General features: G+C 47.2%; 2 protein-coding genes across 9 annotated transcripts in view; one reads left to right on the top strand and one right to left on the bottom strand.

Moving 5' to 3' along the window:
• Pdxdc1 (pyridoxal dependent decarboxylase domain containing 1) overlaps positions 1–7642 on the top strand; it is a 70502-nt gene extending 62860 nt beyond the window's left edge. For both annotated transcript variants that reach the window (XM_075942089.1, XM_075942088.1), the window contains exons 17-23: positions 1982–2153; positions 2878–2996; positions 3283–3404; positions 4255–4347; positions 4431–4527; positions 5588–5692; positions 6129–7642. In XM_075942089.1, coding sequence (XP_075798204.1) covers positions 1982–2153; positions 2878–2996; positions 3283–3404; positions 4255–4347; positions 4431–4527; positions 5588–5692; positions 6129–6385 — 965 coding nt within the window. In that variant the 3' untranslated portion in view covers positions 6386–7642. The remainder of the gene's footprint in view (positions 1–1981; positions 2154–2877; positions 2997–3282; positions 3405–4254; positions 4348–4430; positions 4528–5587; positions 5693–6128) is intronic.
• A 617-nt stretch (positions 7643–8259) lies between these two features.
• On the bottom strand, positions 8260–23581 carry Ntan1 (N-terminal asparagine amidase). 7 transcript variants are annotated; one of them, XM_075942080.1, is made up of 10 exons: positions 23431–23578; positions 18995–19097; positions 18854–18919; positions 17842–17950; positions 14849–14922; positions 12492–12545; positions 12073–12126; positions 11348–11445; positions 8922–9035; positions 8260–8569 (listed from the first exon to the last, which is right to left on the bottom strand). In XM_075942080.1, the coding sequence occupies exons 1-10, from the start codon at positions 23509–23511 to the stop codon at positions 8390–8392; spliced, it is 933 nt and encodes a 310-aa protein (XP_075798195.1). In that variant the 5' UTR covers positions 23512–23578; the 3' UTR covers positions 8260–8389. The 7 variants fall into 7 exon arrangements, with proteins under 7 accessions (XP_075798195.1, XP_075798196.1, XP_075798199.1 ...); XM_075942081.1 differs by having other exon boundaries at positions 19076–19097; XM_075942084.1 differs by lacking the exon at positions 18995–19097 and adding an exon at positions 20688–20760 and having other exon boundaries at positions 23431–23566.
• Between the last annotated feature and the right edge of the window lie 455 nt (positions 23582–24036).

Below are 24036 nucleotides of genomic sequence, written 5' to 3'. Positions count from 1 at the left end.
TAATACATATAATTAAAGGATAGAAATGTATAAGGCAACCAGGATGTGGCCCACATCTTTAAATCAGCACTTGGGAGGCAGAGGCAGGTGGATCTCTGAGTTCAAGGCCAGCCTGGTCTCCAGAGTGAATGCCAGGCCAAGCCACCAGGGCTGCCTCAGTTACACAGAGAAACCCTGTCTGGGGGGAAAAACACAAAAGAAGAAAGAAATGTACAAGGCAAATGTAGGGAAGGGGCACAGTTTCCATACCTTCTCCTGGCATGTCAGCCCTCCAGACGTTGTTAGTGTATTCACACATGTGTGTATGAATACTCTGGAGATGGGGATGGAAACCTCCAGTGTAAGAGTAGGACCACTGTTATAGACATTGCAGAAGCAGCTGCAAGGTTTTGCAGCTAAAGCTGAGTCAGGATGCCTCTCCCAAATGAGAGTGCTTGCTTGCCTCTAGCAAGCAGAGCAGACCTGAGAAATTGCGACCAAGAAACCATGCGTAACGCTGTCATTTTGTTCTAGAATTACTTTTCAAGCTGCCTCGGGCTTTATGTGGATGCAGTTGTCCAACGTTGGAGCCATTCTGTAACATGAGGACCTGCTTTTCACCCCTGCCGCCCGGCTAGCTTAGCCCCAGAATAATCACACAGAAACTGTATTTACTAAAACACTGCTTGGCCCATTATTCTTATCTATGTTAGCCACATGGCTCAGTACCTTTTTCAGTGGTGCAGGTTCTTTGGTGTCTGGACAGGACTGGAGAGAAAGCTTTCCTCTTCCCAGAATTTTCCTGTTCTCGTTGTCCCGCCTATACTTCCTGCCTGGCTACTGGCCAATCAGTGTTTATTTAAAACATAATTGACAGAATACAGAATTGTCCTGCACCAACCAATCCTTATTTTATTCTAGAATCAGGGTCTTACTTAAACACTCGATTCTCCTTCCTTGGTCTCCTAAACACTGAGGCTGTAGGCATGAGCCACATGAGCCACCACATCTTTCTTTTTTGGGTTTTGTTTTTGTTTTTCTAAAATAGAGCCTCTCTGCATAGCCATGGCTATCTTGGAACTTGTTCTGTAGACCAGGCTGGCCTCAAACTCAGAGACCCACCTGCCTCTGCATCTCAAGTGCTGGAATTAAAGGCGTGCTTCACCACCTCCCAGCCACTGCACCTTTCTTACATGATAACTTTAAAAAGCTGGGGTTAGTGAGATAGTTTAAAAAAAATGATTATGCTTTTTATAATGACTTAAAACAATTTTAAGAAAATTTTTGGTAGTTTTTCATGATATATTCAACATTTTTGCAAAGATATTTTCTCAAGCTCATCAAAATAAGAAAATTTACCCTGTAAAGAAAAGGCTATTTCAGAGCTTGCTGATGGCCTGAACCCCAGCTCTGAAGACAGTGCGGAGGCTGGCAGAGAGCACCTGGGCAGCACCTGTGAGTTACAAATGACACCAGCTTTTCGTGTTTATGATCCATGGGGATCTGAACTCAAGACCTCATGCTGTACATGGGAACTATTCTCCCAGCCCCAAGTGTGTTAGTTTTTGTCATCTGATTCTTCTATAGTTACATGGAACAACTTTTAAAAAAAAATTAGGTTAGGTCAGGCATAGTAGCTCATGCCCATAATTCCAACACTTTGGAATTTGAGACAAGAGAACTGCCATGAGTTAAAGGCTAGCATCAACCATAGGATGAGTCCCTGTCTCAAAAAATAATAATAATAATAATCCCAGCACTCAGGAAACAGAGGTAGGCAGATCCCTGTAAATCCAAGGCCAGCCTAATCTGCTCTACAGACCTAGTTCCAGGACAATCAGGAACACACAGAGAAATCCTGTCTCAAAAAAAAAAAACAAATTTTGCTAATACTGATCTAGTCTTCGACCTTGTTAGTAGTAAAAGAGTCTCCCTTTCATGTGCCCACCTACCCACCACCAAGTCCTCTACGCAGTTCTCAAACATCCTGTGGTGTTTTCAGTGTTAGGAACTCAAGGCGAGGATGTGGACCAGCTCGTCACCTGCATCCAAAGCAAACTTGCAGTGCTGACGTGTACACTGCAGCTACGAGAAGAGTTCAGGCAGGAGGTGGAGGGCACAGCAGGCCTCCTGTATGTGGATGACCCCAGCTGGCCTGGGATCGGGGCTGTCAGGTAATGATTTCCCTTGCTACAAGATGGGACGTGAAGACGACTTTGTCAAGACAAGTGGGTTCTGATGCTTACGTATATATCCAGGTAGAATTAGAGTATATTTGCTAAGGATTCACTGAGATGTTCTGGGGCATTTACAAAAGCCTAATGTAAAAAGATAGTTTGGCCCACCATTCGGCTCAGTGAGTCAGGGGTCACTGTGTGCCATCTGCCTGTGCTAATTCACAAGTGCCCAGGGCAGACACACAGTGGACAGATGGTTACTCTATGAGATATACAGAGCTTTGCAGGATAAGCCTGGTTCACAGGAAGAGAGCTGTACTGGCCTCACAATCTTCTGGGATACCTCCTAGTTCTCAGTTTTTTTCTCTTTCTTTTTAAATAAAAGACCCCCAGACACATTATTTACCTGGACCACAAACTGGGGCTTATAACATTATTGAAAAATGACTCCAGAGCCGGATGGTGGTGGCACACGCCTTTAATTCCAGCACTCGGGAGGCAGGCGGATCTCTGGGAGTTTGAGGTCAGCCTGGTCTACAAGAGCTAGTTCCAGGATAGGCTCCAAAACCACAGAGAAACCCTGTCTCGAAAAACCAAAAAAAAAAAGAAAAGAAAGAAGATTCCAGATCTGTGCTCATCTCTGGGGACTTACACTGCACCCACAGTCCTATCTAAAGAGATGTTCAGTCTTAACTGCGTTACTGTGCTCTGATGTTTTTAGGTATGAGCATGTCAGTGATGATAACAGCAGTCTGGAATCTGATCCAGAGGGGGAGAAAATACACACTGGACTTCTGAAAAAGTTAAATGAACTGGAATCTGACCTCATATTTAAAATGGGTAAGAACGACTTCTCTAAGTTGCTGAGAACTTTAAGAAGACTGTGTCCGAGGGGTTTAAGGAAGATATTTGCATTGCCACAGAGGGAAGGAGCTCTGGTTTAGGATCAACTAGAGGCAAAGGGTCTCTCCTAGTAGGGTCTCCCTTCCTCTGCCAGCTCTCCAGCCTTCCTTTCCTTTGTCAGCAACATCTTCCTCTTCCTGGGAAGAAGGCTCCTTTGTTGTCATCTCATAGTCAGGACAAACCTGAGGACTTGGGAGCCAGCCTTGCCTGTTTCTTCCCCCAGGCCCTGAGTACAAAGGCACGAAGAGCTGCATTTACATCGGCATGGCGAGTGACGATGTGGATGTTTCTGAACTAGTGGAGACCATTGCAGTTACAGCCCGGGAAATTGAGGAAAACTCAAGGGTCTGTAAGACGAATCAGTGTTTCATGTCTTTTCTAAAGTTTGTGATACAACACTGGGGAATGTCTGTTCATTTCATTCTTTCCTGGATGTGAGCTAGGTCTTGTGCCAGACATCAGGAGTGCTAAGTGGCCTTGACACAGTTGCTGTCCCAATGACCTCACCAGGTAGTGTGAAGGAAGAGCCATGTACAACCAAGCAGTACAGCAAATATTGTGGCTTAGGGCAGCTGAGCGTTTGGGGACTTGCTCACATTTGTGTACACTGAGGTGAGACTTACTAAAAGGAGCTGGGTCCTAAGGACGCCAACATAGGTGTTCCTGATAAGGACCACGCCACCAGAAACAGACCTTCCTCTGTTGGTCTGGTAGCATGGGAGACTAAGTTGCAAGGCTAGAGGTCAGACTCCAGTCCACCCTTGCGTGAGAGCATAGATGCATGTGCTGCAGTTCATTTGGGGTAGAGAGGGGATGAAGAGGTTTGAAAAAAGGCCAAGGAGCTTGGCTGTGCTCACTGTTGGTTAGACTTTGGGTTTTTCCCAGGCTTGGCCATTACTTCTGACTTTCTCTCAGTACTAAACAGTGCTTGCTTTTTATTGATAAAACATTTAGAATGTAACTAGTTATTTCTCTTCTCTGACAGATGAGGCCAAACAACGAATTTCTGTCTGCTTGTGCCTGCATGAGCTTTCACCTTCTGTTTAATTTTCTATTTAGCTTTGCTCAAGTTTTTTAGTGCAGAATTGCATCTATTAATATACTTGTTGGGAAATGTCACCAATGCTGTTGATTGTGTGAGTAGTTCTAGGCCCTGGGCAAGAAGCTTAGACAAACAGTATCTTTGGTTTTGCAGCTTCTAGAGAACATGACAGAAGTCGTTCGGAAGGGAATTCAGGAGGCTCAGGTTCAACTCCAGAAGGCAAATGAGGAACGACTTCTGGAAGAGGTAGGTTAGGGTTGAAGTTTTCCAGGCTGGGATCCTGGCAGAGCACACTCGGCAGGTTATCCTAAACAAGGCTTGTTTTGCAGGGAGTGTTGCGGCAGATCCCTGTAGTAGGGTCCGTCCTGAATTGGTTTTCTCCAGTTCAAGCTTCACAAAAGGGAAGAAGTTTTAACTTAACAGCAGGTAGGACTTCCAACTGGTCTATGCCTAGATCTGTTATTTAAGTTTTGACCAGATGCATTTATCTCCTTGTACACTTCATACTTTGTATCTCCCCGGATTCTCTGCCATGTCATCTCCCCCATCCCTGCTGAAACAGTGAGAAAGCAGCCACTCCACAGCATGCACATTGCTCTTCCTTGGAAAAGGGACATGCCTATCCAACCGGCCCACACCTGGGGACAGTGCACCATGGACACTGGCATAGGACTATTGTTTCCTGCAGTCCTCCTGAGTACTTTGTATAGGACATGGCTCTTTCTGAGAGGGGACCCTAAAGGCTGTAGCACACGGTATTTATTTTAAACCAGTGACTGGCAATTTTGCCAACTTGTTGGGAGATACTAGCAGCAGTGAATCCTTTCCTATCCTATTAAAGAAATACTGCCAGGAACTGGAGAGATGACTCAGTGGTTAAGAGCACTGACTGCTCTTCCAGAAGTCCTGAGTTTACTTGCCATGTGGTGACTCACAACCATCTATAATGAGATCTGGTGCCCTTTTTTGGCCTGCAGGCACACATGCAGATAGAATACTCTATACATAATAAATAAATAAAATCTTTAAAATATATGTAAACAATTTAAAAAAGAAAAAGAGAAATACTCCCAAAATTTTGATGTTCCTTCTTTTGTTCCTTCTCTAGATTCTCATGATAGCAAAGGTATCACTGGAGTTTCCTGTTATGGTGGCAGAAGGATGTAATCCTAGCATTAGGAGGACGAAGCTAGAGGATTAGGGTTTTCTGAGACTTTGTCTCAGAACATCACGAACAAGGAACATTTTATATCACAGACCTCAGCCTTTAATGTTAGCATCTGCTCATTGCTAAAGTGAGGGTCCCAGCACACTGCACACACTGATGGAGCTGAAGAGCCTGGGGAGAGACGGGAGCAACTGCAGGCTGGGTTTGCTCCCGTTCAGTCAGTGGGAAGCCAGTTAAGACACAAAGCCATTTGAGGACAAATGGCATCTCAGGATAGCTGTGCCTGGAGCTTCTGCCATTCCTTTCTTTTCCTGACAGGCTCTCTGGAGTCCACAGAATACACATACGTCCACAAAGTACAAGGGACAGGAGCGACACCGCCTCCGACACCTTCAGGCACTCAAAGCAAACAGAGACTTCCAGGTGGGTTAAACCGCTCCACAGTTCACCTTCATTAACAGAAGGAAACCAATTCTGTTCCACTTCAGGAATAGACTCATACATGCCGCTGAGGCTCCTTATTTGTTGTTCCTTATGTTCCTTTCTGTAATCCAAAATTCCATTCCCTTTGCTGAAACAACAATTCAGGCACCTGAGATTTAGCTCCAAAGAAATGTCTCCATGGCACTGCAAAGGCAAGCATTACTTTAACCGAGGTCATCACTCCTGTCAGGGGCACCACAGAAGCACTGGCCTGGGGAGCACTTTGGTGTCACTGTGTTCTTTAGTTCCTGCCTCACCTCTAAAGTGCAAACCAAAATTCCAGCATTCCTGCCAAATCAATGACCATGCAGGACCACAGCACCTTTGTCTGTGGATGTCTCCACCAGTTTCATCATGGTTCATCTTGTTTCTCTAGGCCAGAAACCTTTTAAAAGGGCTCTGAGAGGCTCAGATGCTGTGAGTGAGACCAGCTCAGTCAGCCACATCGAAGACCTCGAAAAGGTGGACCAGCTGTGCAGTGGGCTAGAGCACAGCAGCCCAGAGGCCCACTGCCCTGAGCAGATCTCCACGGCCCCTGCCCCCACGGCCAGACAGACTGAGACCTTGCAGAACAAGGCCCAGCATCCAGAAGATGACGACCCCCAGGTAGAGGGGTTGGAACGCTTAAGATAAACCTCAGTAACACTGGGCTTCGCCTGTACTGACTGTTTCAGGGAAGAATGTGAACTGTGCCACATGCTAAGATGATAGACATTTCTGTCGTCTGTGCTAAACTGGGAGTTTTGCTCAGAAACATGCTGGAAAACCAGGCTTCATGGGGGGGCAATTATTTTATGTGTAAGTAGAACCAACAACTGACTATTTTGGCCTGCCCAACCTTGGCATCCCCTTTCTTCATATACCACAAACACGTTGTACAGAGAGAACATGTGGATTTCAAACACCTTCCACTGGAAACACTGCTCTTTCTCTAAGCTGTATAGTGTCTCTCCAGGTTCTCCCCCATGCTTCAGTCTTACTCGGTCTGTAGTTCAGGCAGGTTGTGGGAGACGTCTGCCTCACTGGCTGGCATCAGGAGGACCTGAAGCCTCTGAGGGATGGTGTGCACATGCGCTGTGGCGCTAGGACTGTCCCTGCTGCCCCTTTTCTCCTTATACACTCTGTAAACAAATGTGAGGACTCGTCTTCACTAGTAACTAACTGTAAGATCTCTTCCTGACCATATTTAAGTATATTTTGAACACTGGTAATGCCTTTAAGTTGGCACCCAACATGCCCAGCATGCCCTGTGCTTGGGTCTACTTAGGACAGAAAGCCCCCTGGAGAGCACTCTGAAGAGCCTCCTGTCGTCTGCTGTGCAGCACGGTAGAGGCTGCAGCAAGCAAGCCTTTGACCTGCTCTTCATGGTCAGCTGCAGCTTCTCTTCTACTCACCCTGGGCCCAGCGCCAGAAAGAACCAGAGAAGTTGCCTCTTCCAGGCTTGCCACCTAATTCTCATTCATTTCTATTTCCCAAGTACTGCATCACCAGCAGTACCCTAAGATGCCCCACCCCGTGCCTTTCTAGTCCCTAAAGTCAAACAATGGAAGATGCTAAGATGGTGGGCCGGTGGACTGCAGTGTTGGAAGCCTTAGCTATACCACATTAAGCCTATAATTACACTGATTTGATGTGATTTTTGACAGTTGCCACTTAGCAAAATACAATCTTTCCATTTTTGGGGGTGCAAATGATTAAATATAGTCTTCCCTGTTTATTTGATGCAATGAAGTATAGCAGGTGACATGGGGGAGGGGTAAATTATCACCTTTAACAGATTGATTTTTAAATGTTTTTATACATTTGGAAATTGTTACCTGGTTTTGCTGCAACAGAATTTTACCTTGAGACACTATCTGATGCTGGCTTAAATAAAGGCTCTTGAGATTACTACTTGTGAGCTTGGTGTAAACATTACTTTTCATCAGGTAACAGAACAGTTCCTAAAAAGTAACTTCCATAACCCTAATTGGGCATCTTAGTAGCATCATATGTAAAAAGTTTCTCTCACTTTGTGGGATTCAGATCGAATGTGGCACCCCACGAGCTTGTCTCAAAATCATACTCAGCAGCTGTTTGTTTCTGAACCTTTCATCTTGCCTAGGAAGTTCCTTTTCCCTTTTCTTCTTTTTTTTTTTTAACAAGACTGGATTTCTTTGGTAGTTTTCGCTGTCCTGGAACTCGTCCTGTGAAACTGGATGGCCTTGAACTCAAGATTAAAGGCGGTGGTGGCGCAGGCCTTTAATCCCAGGCAGAGGCAGGCGGATCTCTGGGAGTTCTAGGCCAGCCTGGTCTACAAGAGCTAGTTCCAGGACAGGAACCAAAAAGCTACGGAGAAACCCTGTCTCGAAAAAATCCAAAAAAAAAAAAAAAAAGATTTAAAGGCACCTGCCAACACACACTGATTGGGTTTTTCCTGACCAACCAGTCTCTCAATGCAAGGCCAATGGTATGGTTTCTCCTCTGTTCCTCACTTTGTAGTGAAGCAAAAAATCATCTAAAACAAATGCCTTTGCCAAAATAAGATTTTATTTTGAAAGACAGTAAGCAAGGAAGAGGTAAAACTGCACAGACGTAGATTCCAAACCGCCAATGATCTGCTGAGCCAAACAGCTGTGTTCTCTGGTAACTCTGGTGTTAGCTCCCTGGAGAGGAGATCTTTTCCCATAAACCATCTTCATTTTTTTTGTAGAGGAGAGCTTTATTTCCAGGAAACAGTATATTTGCTGGAGATGGGAATTTTTTTAAAAACATCAAGGTAGATCTAATATGTTCAACAAAGTGGGGGGGCTCGGCCAGAGGAGAAGTAGAAAGGTTCTGAAAAGACAAGACAGTGGGCATGAGAGGGGCCAGGCTAGGCGCCTCCCCCGCTGGATGACAATGTCAGAGTCTTTGGGCTTTATACACATTCACCAGGCTGGTCTCAGCTTCTGTACATCTGTTGAGTTACACACATTTTACTGTTTACTACTTTGCCTGTACAAACATCTGCCAGGACAGTACTAATCCCCCACTGCCATAAACTTTAGTCTCTCAATGGCAAAAGAACGCCAATCTCACCCACTGAAGGAGAAGCAGCTGTTAGCTGGTCTAAACCTTTTTTTTTTTCTTACGGATGGGGAAACCAGGGTCCAGAGATTTAAGATTTAGCCAACCTGTAAATTCTCACCTCTAGTATTTGCTTGTCATCTTGCTGCAACCAGAAATCCACATGTGGAAATGGCGTCCAGGAATACGGGCCTATTCGAAGTTGTTCTGTCTTTGCATCATAAATGCTAATCATCTAAAAGAACCATTTCCATGACAGGCTGTAAGGACACTGCCTACCACTGCTACAGTCTAGTTCCAAGTCTGTCCCCTTAGCTGATAAACTGCAAATGTTGACCTCCCGTAATAACAAAGCTGCCACCACCAAATGCCTGCCTTGGGTTTGGTCCTATGTTTTGACAGTAAGCCTACATGAAGACAGCACGCTGCCCTTCTAAGGGGAAGAGGATGGTGAGAAAGGTCCCAGGTCACATGTCCAGTGAGCATCAGCAGTGCCTCAAAGACAGGCAGGTCTGACTAATGCCTGTTACTCCCCATGGCTACACAAATACCATACCTCCTTACTCCTACCCCAAGCAGCTAGTCAGGCAACATAAACAAGCTCACAATGCCTGGTGCCCAGGTATGACAGCTCACACCTGCCATTCAACACTCAAGAGGCTGAGGCAGGAAGATCAGCCTGGATGACAGTGTGACCTTGTCTCACAAAAAGCATAAAAGAAAGGTTTGGGGTTTTTTTGGTTTCATTTTTTTGTTGTTTGTTTTCTGAGACAGGATCTGGTTTGGTAGACCCTGCTGGCCTCAACCTCTGAGGGATCTGCCTGTTTAGTTTTTGAGAGGGTCTCATGTAGCCCGGGCTGGCCTTGAACTCAATACATAGCCAAGAATGCTTGAACTCCTCATCTTGTTACTGCACCTCACAATGTGGGGTAACAGGGATGTGTGCACCACCACAACTGGCTCTGAAGAAACTGATTTACCAACAGACCCATTCCTTGAATTCCCGAATTATGCCAGCGATAATCTTCAGCTTTAAGAGGGTACTCAAGCTGAAATATAGTCTACTAAATACCAAAAGGAATCCTACAGTAAGTTCCAGGCCAGCTTGGGCTGCAATGGAACCCTCTGTCTTAGAAAAGAAAAACCACCAAGCTGGTCATAGTAGTTGATGGAGGTTGATGCAGGAGACTCGCCAAAAGCTCCAAGATACCCTAGGCTACATACATAGCAAGACCATATCAAACAAAATTAGGACTCCAGAAAATGGTAAAAGACTGGCAGAAACAGATCTCTTAACGCCACACATCTTCTTACTGAAATGTGAGAATTGCACAAACAAGCAGATCTCTGGGCTTGCGGCAGTTGGGGTGCTGGCACCTATGTGAGGCCAGAGGTCCATGCCCTGTGTCTTCCGTTGCTTCTGCCAACTAAGACAGGGTCTTCCACTAGAGCTTGCTACAGACTCAGCAAACCCTAACAATCAGTCTTCTGTCTCCCCAGCACCAGGCCTGGAAGCATGCACAGCACGCCCAGCTTATGTCGGTGCTGTGGATCATGCTTAGACAACAAGCACTTTGCCTACTGAGCCATCTCCCCAGATCCTGTTTGGCATCTTTTTTAAAAGCTACATAAGCCCATGCTGGCCTGTACCTCACGGTAATCCGCCTGTCTCCTGTCTCCGAGTGTTTGGATTAAAACAGGCTCACAGTGGGAATTTTACATTCTTCTATCTGTTCCTCAAATGGATGACTAAGTCTTTTAAATTGATGATTTAAGCTGGGCAGTGGTGGCGCACTCGGGAGGCAGAGGCAGGCGGATCTCTGTGAGTTTGAGGCCAGCCTGGTCTACAGAGCTAGTTCCAGAACTGGTTCCAAAGCAACACAGAGAAACCCTGTCTCAAAAGACAACAAACAAACAAGAAATTAATGATTTAATTAATTAATAACATACTAGAGACCTGGACAAAGTTGTATACTTGTGCAATCCCAGCCCTGGGAAATGTTGAGGCTATAAAAAGAGCCTAGGCTAGGAGTGCTCAGCAGCATAGCACGTTCGTTGCATATGCCTCTATTCCATCCTAGGCACTACAAAAAATAAGGAAACATACGGTACACTGAGGAAATTACACATTGGGGCTGGGTAGGGGGTCTGAGACAAGGTTTCTCCATGTAGACCTGGCTCTCCTGGAACTCAGTTTGTAGAGTGACTTGCCAGACTACTCTTTGATGACTAGGTGTGTGGATGAGACATGATTCTGTCAGTGCCCCCGCCCCCAGCTGCCTGCAGTCTCTCTATGGGAAGGTTAATGGGAAGAGGTCTTGCTTTATCCATAGATTCTAGCTCTTACTACCACCTCCATCTTTCAGGCAGAGATCTAGTATCTAGCACTTAGAACCTAAACTCGATCCTTATTCCTCTAACCCATGAGGAAGTGGGCTGAATACTGAATCCTGGTAAGGAGATAGCCACAACTTTCCAACATTCTAAAAACTTGAGTCCCTTGGTGTTCCCTCTTTACCCATCCCACAAAGATGGGCTCTCACTCACCGGGCCTCCTGCTAAAGCTCTTGCAGCACGAAGCTGCTCTTCTGGGCCACGATCTTGAAAGGAAGCTCTGTAAATCTCTGCAGTTTTAATGTTGACAGCTGCAAGGGAGAAGGAGGGACTCTAAGTTGGCGATAGACTTCACATTTCTACCACCACACCTAAGAACCAGAAACAGGAAAGGATGGGATCTGAAGAAAAAGACTGAGGTGCTGACAGCCTCTGCACAAACACTGATGTAAGGCTGGTGGACTTCCATCTTATTTTAGAGCTATAAAAGTGACAGAATAAAGAAGTGCCTGTGCCCTCCGCACCCACTCAGCTAAACACCATGGGACACCATGGGCACACCAGAAGCCCTCTGCAACTTGTCAGCCTCAGGACTGGCAGGGCTGACTTCCTTTAGTCCAACTGTCTTTATTCCGAATCAAAATCTAACTTCCTTCCCATACAAAGATCCAAATACCCCATACCCGCCCCCAGCACTGGCTAGAGAAAAGCGTGCCTGACTCCACCCATGTGGCACTAGGCTGCAGGGGTGGGTGTGGGGTGCTCATAACCTGTGCTACAGTTTCCACACATTAGCCTTATAGCCCCTTGCCTAACTTGTCACAGTAAAAATAGGAGCAAGGACCCAACCACCAGCAGTGGTACAGATGCAATGATTGCCACTCAGACCTTTAGCCCACATGGAAACCATGTAGCCCTCTAATACAAACACTACTTACCGATGCCATAGATGATGGGAAAGTGGTTTTCATTTTCTTCCCGGTCGTTTAATTCTACGAAATGAAGGAAAGGGAGAGCACTCAAGAGTTGTTCTTGTGCGTGGGAAGGAAAAACGTCAGCAGAGCCCAACATGGCCACCAGCAGGCCCTGCCTCTGCCACACAAGGGCAGCTCACCAGCACGCTCCCTTCCCAGGAGCACAGAGAAACCTCTGACAGCCTAGAAAGCAGACATCAGAGCATCCATTAGCTGGGTGGGACCTGGTATTGAAAGTGACAAGGAGTGGTGGGGACAAGTCATCCTGAGGTGACAGTCTCTTTAGAGTGTCTTCTACAATTCTACCCTGATGGGGGCTGTAGTAAGGGGACGGACAAAACCTTCCTGAACCCACCCATATGGGTGAAAGCAGCAGAACTCACCTGTCACACATAATGTCACTAAGTGAATGTCATCATCTTGTTTGTCAAATTCACCTACAATTAGAATTTCAAAATTGATGTCAAAAAAGTGCCCAAAACTGAGTAACGGATGTGAATATGATCAAAATACATTACATATATACACAAAAATGTCCTATTAGGGATGGGGCTGTAGTTTCACTGATACTGTAATTGCCTAGCATCCCCTAGCACACTCAAGGCTATGAGTTCAAGCCCTAGCACTACAGAAACCGGCATGTTCAAGTTCAAGGCTAGTCTGTGCTACATGAGATCCTGTCTCAAAAATAAGGTGGTGGAGGGGGGGAGTTAAGATGGAGATTAGGTCAGCAAGAAGGCTCAATCTGTAGAGGGGAGGCACCTGTAACCTGAGTTCAATCCCTGGGACCCACATGTAGAAGAGAAAACCCATTCCTATGGTACACATGTGCCCTGAGTGCCCACATGCACATAAGTAAACCGTTGTTATGTGTGATTAATATAGGCTACTGTGAAAAGCCTCATGATGGCTGAGAGATGACTCGGTGGTTTAAAACATTTACTCTGCTCTTGCAGAAGACTTGGGTTCAGGTCCCAGCACCCACATCAGGTGGAGTCCTAAGAGAAGACCAACTCTTCTTGAGTCTATTAGAACAAGAGGAATATTTGTGTGTATAAATGTTTTTCTTACATTGTATGTGTGTCATATGAATAGTGGTTACAGGATCCCCTGGAACTGGTATTACAGACAGTTGTGAGCCACCATGTGGTTGCTGGGAACTGAACCTGGGTCCTCTGGAAAAACAGCCAGTGCCTTTAACCACTGACCATCTCTCCAGCCAACAGAGCAAAAGCTTTGTGAATGCTTTTAGACAAGGGACAGAAGAGAATAGGTTCTAAATGCCCACTCCCCACTGTAGATTGGTGCACACCTGAGCTCATAACAGACAGCGATGCTCGTCACACCATAGAATTTCATGCTCCAGTTGCTTTTATTAGATACAGGCTTTCCCCATGGAGTTAACAGGCCGATTAAGAGCGAACAGCCCTTTGCCTCAGTCTTCTCCCAAATGTTGAGCTGTGAGCATGAACCTCCAGACCTGGTTCAGTAGGTAACAACTTCTAGAAACTTTCTAACTCTTCTCGGGACACTGGATATTTATTCCCTGATGTCAGAACTGCTGGAATACTGATCTTTAAATCAAAATCTCTGCAAGGTTTTGGTTTTTTTTTTGTTTGTTTGGTTGGTTGTTTCTTTTGTTTTGGTTTTTTTTGTTTTTACATATTGTGTGTATGTGTGCATGCCCTGCCATGAATCACATGAGAAGATCAGAGGACAGCATACAAGAATTAGATTTCTCCTTCCACCATGTGGGTCCCAAACACCAGACTCTGATCATGCGTGGTGGGAAGAGCCTTTACCCAGTGAGCCAAATTGTCAGCCTTTCTGCAACCTTAGAAGATGACTTTCTCACAATGGATTCTAGACGGGTGGTTTACTGAGTCAAAGGATGTAAACCTTTAAAGGGCTTAAGCCACAGTGCAGTTTCCTTGCTGGACAGGTGCTCCAGTGCAGGTCTAGCAGTAGCATATACCTATTTCACAATTGATATATACCACGTCTACCTCTTCTTATTTAGTAGAAAAGATTAGCAGTGCTATTTTCATTTTCTGAAGCATTCACCAACTGCTGTTTTAAAAGAGCATCTTTAACACGTCTGTAGTTCTCACTCGGCTGAGGCACAGTGATCGCGAGGCCACAGCCAGCCTGGGCTTCAACAACATCACCTTGTCAAAATGGGGGGAGTTTGGACAGGCGGTGGTGGCTCATGTCTTTAGTCCCTGCACTTGGGAGGCAGAGGCAGGTGGATCTTTGAAGGTTCAAGGCCAGCCTTGTATACATAGTTAGTTCCAGGACAGGCTTCAAAAGCTATACAGAGAAACCCCATCTCAAAAACCAAAAAAGAAAAGAAGGAAAAAATGGGGGGAGATCTTGTCCCTATCCCACCAGCACCTGGGAATTCAGATCCATGCTACACTCTGTATGGTCTATACAGTCCATCCACATGGCTGTGTCTTCAGTGTAGACAGATTGACTCATGACCTTCCTGCCTCTGCTTCGTCTGACTGCTGGAGAGCTTTTTTACTCCACTTACTGATGTATTTATTTATTTTGAGGCAGGTTTCTGTGTAGCTTTGGCTGTCATAACTTGCTCAGTAGACCAGGCTGGCTTCAAACTCACAATGATCTGTTTGCCTCTGCCTCCCAAGTGCTGGGATTAAAGATGTGTTCCACCACTGCCTAGCACCTTTTTTTAATTTTTAAACCAGACAAAACTAGGAGGGGGTGGCAAACTTACTAAGAAGCTGATGAGTAAGTTTCTGTGACAGCTGCCTATCATCACTGAAGCCTCCCACAAGGTGTACTTCTAGCCTGCCAAGAGAGGGAAGTGATCAGAGTTAGGCATGACATGACTGTATGCGGGTTTCATGGATATTTTATTCCTGGCTACCATGAACGTCCACAGCATGCTTCTGGGTCTTTTCTACATCATATAATGAAAATACCTGTGGGCACAATGGGTGCACATGGGGCTTCCAAGGCAGCAGCAAGGCTCTCTGAGGACCCCCACCCAGGGTCATCAGTGCAGTGTCACCTGGCCACCCATACAGAACACTCTAGAACTTCTCAACACCTGCACCTAAAAGGATCTGGGCTTTGAGGCTGGAAAGGGGCAGAAACCCACTAACTGAGAGCTAGGTGCTCTCACCCCACTCCACCTAGGAATCACAGCATGGTTTACCACACACCAGGATCCATCTGGGAAGTTGTAGGAAGCCTCTCCCTACAACAGTCATAATGCATATGCACACAGCAGGGCTGAGACAGGTTCAAACTTTGCTTCACCCCATGTTTCCTCCAATAACCATGGGAGCATGTGGTGTACTTCACACCTCTCAACTAGCCTGTGCAGGGTGTGGTGTCTGACGGCCTGGATGGCCTCACTAGGAATGTTAGAGCAGGAAGGGCTGGGAGCACTGCAGCTTTGCTCCCACTGTGTCAGGCTGCCCTGATTTCCACAGAGAGAATAACTAAACATGTAGAGTGAGCAGTGGGCTACTTCCCGCCACCTGGCTACACACAGAATCTGTATTCTTTGAAACACTGCCTGGCCCATTAGTTCCAGCATCTTATTGGCTAATTCTCACATCTTGCTTTAACCCATTTTTAAAAATGTGTGTAGCACCACGAGGTAGCTTACCAGGAAAGATCTTAACCTGTGTCTGTCTCCGAAAGGAGAATCATGGCGACTGCCTGACTCGGCTTCTTTCTCCCAGCATTCTGTTCTGTCTACTCCGCCTACCTAATTTTCTGTCCTATTAAAGGCCAAGGCAGTTTCTTTATTAACCAAGAGACATATGACCCTCCTCCATCATTTGCTGGGTCATGGAAGACTGGGAGAAAGAAGCCGAGTCAGGCAATCGCCATGATTCTCCTTTCGGAGACAGACGCAGGTTAAGATCTTTCCTGGTAAGCTACCACGTCATGGTGCTACACAGATTATTAGAAATGGGTTAATCAAGATGTGAGAGTTAGCCAGTAAGAGGCTGGAACTAATGGGCCAGGCAGTGTTTTATTTTTTTTTAAATATTTTTATGGTATATTTAACTTTATTTTGTATGCATTGGTGTGAAGGTGTCAGATCCCCTGCAACTGGATCTTCAGACAGTTGTGAGCTGCCATGTGGGTGCTGGGAATTGAACCTGGGTCCTCTGGAAGAGCAATCAGTGCTCTTACCCACTGAGCCATCTCTCCAGCCCCAGCCAGGCAGTGTTTTAAAAGAATACAGTTTCTGTGTAATTATTTCAGGTAAAGCTAGCCATGTGGAGCTGGGCGTGTTCTGAGGACTGTGGGAACAGTCTGGGCTACGACAACAGGAAAAGGCGATTTCACAGCTCACGAGTCAAAGACTATGGAGCCAGCCAGCCTGTGACACAGACCCAAGCCAAGAGAGTTACATTTTACAAAGACTATGGAGCCAGCCGGCCTGTGACACAGACCCAAGCCAAGAGAGTTACATTTTACAAAGACTATGGAGCCAGCCGGCCTGTGACACAGACCCAAGCCAAGAGAGTTACATTTTACAAAGACTATGGAGCCAGCCGGCCTGTGACACAGACCCAAGCCAAGAGAGTTACATTTTACAAAGACTATGGAGCCAGCCGGCCTGTGACACAGACCCAAGCCAAGAGAGTTACATTTTACAAAGACTATGGAGCCAGCCAGCCTGTGACACAGACCCAAGCCAAGAGAGTTACATTTTACAAAGACTATGGAGCCAGCCGGCCTGTGACACAGACCCAAGCCAAGAGAGTTACATTTTACAAAGACTATGGAGCCAGCCAGCCTGTGACACAGACCCAAGAGAGTTACATTTTACAAAAGGGCTCCATGCTAATGCACACTCTTAGCACACGCAAGGCCCAGGGTTCAATTCCTAGTGTACACACATGCAACACACAAAGTTTAAATCTGGTTAATTTTTTGAGAAAAGGTTGGCCTGGAATTCACCATGTAGACCAGACTGGCCTCAAACTGGGAGATACTTCTCTGTCTCCCTCTACCCCCCACTACTAGAATTAAAGGTGTGTACATATCTCACCCCTCACTTTTTAAAACTTACCTATTGAACGAATAAAGCTAACTAGTAAGAGTCCCTGTGATTCTAAGCACCTGTATGTGACTGTACTAGTTCCTTCAAAGGCTGCCAAGAAAAATCAGAGCCAGTGTAATAAGAACAGAGCAAGTGAAGCCAGGCCTGGGTCAAAGGCCAGAACTTAACTAGCTGTGTGGCTCTGGTACATGACCACGTGTCACGGATGGGGTAACAATGAAATGCTGAGGTGCAGCCAGCCTGGACTGGTTCTTACCCTACACCCATGCTCCAACTCTTGGCCTGCTGAGGAGTATGGCATGGTCACTGCCAACCCTGCCTCCTCCTTCCCTGCTCCAGACCATAGAACAAGTGGCTGCTCACAAAAACACAGAAGAAATTAATATGAATAATATTAATATGACAAATTAATATCTAAGATTCGAAGATCCCAACTTTACACAAGTTCAGAGTCAACACAAGCCTGACATGTCTCATCCGCTAATCTGAGCACCAGGGAGTCTGAGGCAAGAGGATCATAACTTTGAAGCCAGACTACACAGTGAGCCCTGTTCAACAAAATGTCCAGTACAATAATGTCCCCCCATTATTCCATCCAGCCTAGTGTAGACACCACCCATGCTAAAGGTGTACAAGCGCAGGACACCCCGGCAGTGTCCATAGTAGTACGAACTTACCTTCCACACTGAGCATGGTCAGAAAAGGATTTTATAGAGCTCATTATTAAGGGGACTTCGGCTTTGGTGTCAGTTCCATCACAGTGTGTGAGGCAGGTCGCCCCATTACCTGGAGAAGAAGGGGAAAGTGAGTTAGTCCTTATATTCCAGGAAGCAAGATACACTATAAGAAAACAGAAAGGGGGGCTGGAGAGATGGCTCAGTGGTTGGGAGCATTGCCTGCTCTTCCAAAGGTCCTGAGTTCAGTTCCCGGCAACCACATGGTGGCTCACAACCATCTGTAATGAGGTCTGGTGCCCTCTTCTGGCTTGCAGACATACACACAGACAGAATATTGTATACATAATAAATAAATAAATATTTTAGAAAAAAGAAAACGGAAAGGGTCCATGCTGCCCAGCCAACCCATCTGACCAGGGCACCAGGGAGACACATGCAAACAAGAAAGACATGACTTCAAATTCTTTTTTTTTTCTTTTTTTAAAAAAAGAAAACAGCCAGGTGGTGGTGGTGCACACCTTTAATTCCAGCACTTGAGAGGCAGAAGCAGGCGGATCTCTGTGAGTTTGAGGCCAGCCTGGTCTACAAGAGCTAGTTCCAGGACAGGCTCCAAAGCTACAGAGAAACCCTGTCTCAGAAAAAAAAGAAAAAAAACTATCTTTTTTTCATTATACAATACCAATCCAAGTTCCCACTCCCCTTCTCCCATTCCCTCCACTTACCCCCCCCCCATCCATTGCTCAGAGAGGGTAAGGCACATTGCTCTGGGGAAGATCCGAGGCCCTCCCTACTATATCTAGGCTGAGCAAATTATCCGTCCAAAGAGAATAGGTTTCCAAAAAAGTAGGGATAAATCCTGGTGCCACTGCCACTGGCCCCTCGGTCTGTCTGCCCCAGCCATGCAACTGCATGACTTCAAATTCTACACCAGGATACTCAAACTGAAAAAATCAGTGGTTGCACATGGTTGGGATAGTTTAAGGAAGGGTTTCCTTCATCTCTGTCTTCATACCTGTATGCCTCAGGACCACAATGTGACAAGTAGTGGCATCATCAGAACCCAGAATGGAGACGGAGCCTGTTCCAAAAAGAAATAACATAAAATAGCCAGTAGATTTTGGAATAAGGCCCAACACACTGCTTCCTAACCTACCATCCTTTGGGGAGGTCACTGCAAGCTCTCTTTGCTGAACATACAGAAGGCCCTGGGGTCCCACTTGTTGAACAGACTGACCTCTGAGAAGTCTGGCTCTTTCCTGTTTAATTGAAACAGAATAAAATAGTTGTGTGAATTAGTGAGGCTTGAATAGGAGAGATGGAAAGAGCCAATATTTACTCAGAAGTGGGAAGCAGGCTGGCATCTCTGAACTGTGCTGCACTGGCCACTGGAGACTGGTAGAGAAAGGCAGCAGGAACATTCCCCCTGAATAGGAGCGACATGAAAAAGATCCCAGTGCTTGGGAGAGACACCCAATCCTTTACCATGGTTCTTCAAGAATCTGACTGAGACAGAGTAGTTCAGGCTGCCCTTAAACTGTCCCCTCCTGCCTCATGTGTGTATCACTACCACTTTAGACTGTAAGAAAGTCGGGGCTGGAGAGATGGCTCAGGGGACAAGAACACTGACTGGTCTTTGGGAACCCTGGTTCAATTCCCAGCACCCACATGGCAGCTCACAACTGTCTGTAACTCCTGTTCAGGGGATCTGACACTCTCACACAGGCACACCTGCAGGCAAAATACTAGTGTAAAGAAAATGTTATTAAAAAGTATAAGAAGGCAGAGGCAGAAGTTCATGCTCACAGTCCCAACACTGGAGGTGTAAGCCAGCTCTGGCTAGAGTGTGGCTGTCTCAAAGACAACACAAGAAACGAAAGCAAAGGCGACGGGCCAGAGACACGCCGCCACAGGACAGTGTAGCCTGCTCTTTCCTCCCACTTCATCACACTGTGTGCATGAGCGCACGAAGGATGCAGACGTCATGTGGTGCCCGTGAGGGTGAAGTGTGCCTGTGTGAGAGGTCTGTCATGTGCCTTCCTGTTACTCTGAACCTGTTTTTAATTTCGTTTTCTTTCATATGTGTGTGTGTTGCCATATATGCAGTGGGTGCCCGGCAACCCTTGGTAGTTACTTTTCCCCTCCACCATGTAGATTCCAGAGCGTGGACTCGGGTCATCAGGCCTGGCAGCGAACACCTTTACCATATGAGCCATCTCAACGGCCCTCCTTAATGCTCTGAGACAGAGTTCCTCACTGAACCCGAACGCACTATTTTACCTAGACTGGCTGGCCACCCAGCACCTGGGATCCAGCCCTCAGCACTGGGGTTATGTAAGCACCCTAAACCTTTTTCATGTTCACTCAGTTCCTTAACGAACTTTCCCAAGGCCAGCAAACTTCTCTCTCAGAATGACTAGATGACAAGCCCTGAGGTCCACACAGATATGGCTCCTCCAGGAATTCATGTAATCTGCTGTTATAAAATATTATTATTCCTACCACCTAAAGACCTCAGGGCTAGGGGCATCTCAGAAGCAGGCATGTCTAGCGTGTGTAGAGCCTTGGGCTCCACCCCCACAACAGCCGCTCAAGATTACACACTATCGTCTACCCTGAACACTAGCACCTACAGGGGTGCCCCTTGTTGCAAGAGGCTGCTGTACTGAAGGACACAACACCCAAAGTGACGGGAAGAAAGCAGGGCCCAGTCTTGACTTCTGAGCAGGGGACCTGCTACGGTCAGTCTCAGTCACTGTTCTGTTGCTGTGAAAAGACACCATGCCAGTGCAACTCTTGTTTAAAAAGAAAGAAAAGAAAAAAATGCCTTTAATTGAGGCCTTGCTTACAGTTTTAGAGGGGTGGTTTATATCAGGACGCAGACAGGCATGGTGCTGGAGCAGCAGATGGGAGCTTTACATCCTGATCAGGCAGAGAGAGAGAGAGAGAGAGAGACACTGGGTCTGGCCCAGGCTTTTGAAACATCAAAGCTCACCTCCAGTGACAAACCTCCTCCAATAAGGATATGTCTAATCCTTCCCAAATAGTCGTACTAACTAGAGGGCAGGCGTCAAACATACGAGCCTGTGGGGGCCATTCTCATCAAACCACCACACTGTGTGCCTGCTCTTTGCAGCCCTCAATCTAGAAAATAAAAGCAAAGGTACTCATCTTGTCGGGAACAGTGCGGGGGCCAGTTCTACTGGGGCTGGCCACTGGGTGCCTGAACCCAGGTGAGTAAATGTGGAGACAAGGTTAGCAGTAGCAGTATGGGATTGCCCTGGTAGCATCTCTGATGGCATGTGCCTCACAATTCTTAGTCGCCATGGTGGCACATGCCTGTGACGCCAGCCCGGAAGGCCGCAAAGATCATGAGTTGGTGATCAGCCTGAGCTAAAGTGAGACTTTCTTTCAAAATAGAAAGTGGGGAGGGGGACATGACAGCATCAGTTAGTGTTCTGGAATTTTCCTTTTAAAATGTTCAGACTAAGGAAGCACAGCTACAGAAAGCGGTTCTACAGCTAGTGCTGTGTGTTCACAAAATGTTGACATGAAACACACAGGAACCAGGCACGGTGGAGCTCTGTGAGTTCAAGGCCAGCCTGGTATACAGAACGAGTTCCAGGACAGTCAGGGCCACACAGAGAAACCCTATCTCAAAAACCAAGAAAAAAATAACAATCTATAGCATGCTGTCAATCAGAAAGTGTATTGTGATGGGCACCCTGGACGACATATATAACAATATATAGCACACTGGATGACATATATAACAATATATAGCACACTGGATGACATATAACAATCTATAGCATGCTGTCAATCAGAAAATGTATTGTGATGGGCACACTGGACGACACCTCGAGTTACCACAGTGCAGCTGAAGCAGGAAGCCGCAGGCATTCAAGGCCAGCCTGTCTGTCTTTCTCTCTTTAAAGGGGGGGGGGGGCGCTACAGAGATGGTCCGTAGTTAAAATTGTTTGCTGAGAAATCTACCAAAGCTTAGGTGCCAGCACTGATTCCCACTCATGCCGGCTCTGTGATGGGTGGAGATGAGAGAAATCAAGACAGCATATTCAGGGAGACCCCTGTCTCAAAGGAACTGCACTGACCGAAGAGGAGGACACTTGATGCCACCTTCTGGCCCCTGTGCACACACAGATAAATAAAATCAGGCGTGCTTGTGCACACCTTTAATTCCAGCATCTGGGAGGCAGAAGAAAGTCTGAGAGCTGGAGGCAGGCCACACAGTGAGCTCCAGCCAGGGCCACACAATGAGAGCCTGTCTCAAACCTTTTTTAACAGTGTATCACAGCAAAGCAAGCAAGCCAGTGAGTTTGTGGCCAGCCTGGTTTACACATGAAGCTCCAGGACAGTCAGAGGTATATAAAGAGCCCCTGTCCCAAAAACAACAAAAAACACTTGTGAGGAAGTCACCAAAACCATGAGAAGAATGGCTGTGACTAAGGACACAATTTTCAACTTCCCTCTCCAGAGCACACACTATCCTAAAGAAAGTGAACCACTGGGGATGCAGTTCACACTCCAGCCTTCTCCCCACAGGGGCCTCCCTGCCACCCCTTCCTTCCCTCCCCTTCTGGGCTGTCTCCCTAGACAGACCAAAATCCTGCCTCCGGAGGTTTCCACGTCACCTCATCTCCGCCTTCTCATCTAGCAGAGATGGGAGAGAGTCCTCTGAATCCTTGAGGTGGATTAAACTTTTCTTTGATGAGTTTTACTCCTGGCTTCACCAACCCAGTGGCAGTGCCACTGTAAGGAAAAGGGCACAGTGCCTAGCCCGATTTGCAGGATGGCTATCCTGAAATTCAAGCTAACAGTCATAGTCTCCTTGCCCCATAGTTCTCAGGGATCATTCTGCCCATTCATTTACCCAACAAATATTTTGTAAGCACACTGCCATCTGCCTTCAGGAAGCCTTTGCTTCAGGAAGCAATCCAGGGGAAAACAGCAATTAAGCAGACAGGACCACTGATCAGAGGAAACTTCTAGAATGCCTTCCCTAACCCCACACTCCTGGGCTTCACCTCTCAGAGTCAAAGCGGACATCTTTCAAGGTAATAACTGGGTCTTTAAAAGAATTCTTTGATTAGGAATCATCCCCTCCCGGGTCCTCTCCTAGACCGCACTATGTGAGCTGACAACTACCACTGCCTTCACGGAGCGCTCTTTCAGAAGTTCCCGCAAGGAAAGAAGACAAAAGCCCACCCACCCATCAGGGCGCGGTCCTCGCCGTCCTAGCAACTTCCCAGCGAAACCCTTACTTCTGGCTAAAAATAACAAGGCGCCCCAAGCTGCAGGGGACGGGAATGGGCTCGCAGACGGCTGGGCACTCCGCCCGCACCTGTCCGCAGCCGGGCTGTGTATGGCCAGGAGCCTCTCAAGCGCCTCAACCTGCGGATCCCGCCGAGGGTAGACGAGGCCCCGGTCCCCGCGCGCCGGCCGCGCACTGTGCGACCTTGGGCAAGTCACCTAACCTCTCTGGGCCCCGCCTCAGTCGATCCCTTGTGAAAGCAAGTCGAGGCCGGGATGCGGAGATCCCACCTGCCCGCAGGCCCGGGCAATCCCGCTCACCTCCAGCAGCGGGTGCGCTCGAACCAGTTCCGCAGCAGACCGCGGCAGCCGCACTCGACGCCCGTCCACCAGAAGCGGCATCGCCTAGGCCGCCGCCACCGTCGGCGGCTGCCGCCCGCCCCGCCTCGCGTCATGCCACGCCCACCGCGGGCGCCGCGCCCCGCACACCGCGGAGACTGCCGGGACGAGGGATCGAGGAAAAGCCTATGGGCCGCAAGGCATCATGGGAGATGTAGTCCAAACTGTGGGTACGTTGTCTGAGCTCTTTCTGTACGCACCTTTCGGAGCCCACGGGAGCTTTGCTTCACCCAGCCCTGACTCCCTCCTTGGGCCGTGTTGATTCTCAAAAGTGTGTTCAATTAACCAACGTCCACCTACTTCAGCTGCCAGACAGCGCAAAAGTCGCCGGGAGCGCGTGGATTGCGGCCCAGCAGGCACCGCGGTGAGTGCGCCGGAAAAGGTGCGGCAGAAAGAGGGCCGCCCTGGCGCCTGGACCAGAAATCCCACCTCTGTGTTTCCTTATCGCCCTTAACCGCCCTAGGCAGAAAAGCTAGGACCCTTACGTGGCCGCAGACGGTGCCACTTGTCTTTAAACGATGGGTCTAA

Source organism: Microtus pennsylvanicus, chromosome 11, assembly GCF_037038515.1.
Source record: "Microtus pennsylvanicus isolate mMicPen1 chromosome 11, mMicPen1.hap1, whole genome shotgun sequence".
In the NCBI taxonomy this organism is placed as follows: domain Eukaryota; kingdom Metazoa; phylum Chordata; class Mammalia; order Rodentia; family Cricetidae; genus Microtus; species Microtus pennsylvanicus.
This window is presented reverse-complemented; position numbering and strand designations above follow the sequence as displayed.

What these genes read in the sequence shown, in the direction of transcription:
- Ntan1 (XM_075942080.1), bottom strand. Translation starts at nt 23,511, where the DNA reads ATGCCGCTTCTGGTGGACGGGCGTCGAGTGCGGCTGCCGCGGTCTGCT. An exon ending in GAGCGCACCCGCTGCTGGAG is followed by an intron (nt 19,098 to 23,430) that starts GTGAGCGGGATT and finishes TCAATTAAACAG; the next exon opens with GAAAGAGCCAGACTTCTCAG. An exon ending in GACCATGCTCAGTGTGGAAG is followed by an intron (nt 14,923 to 17,841) that starts GTAAGTTCGTAC and finishes CTCTCTTGGCAG; the next exon opens with GCTAGAAGTACACCTTGTGG.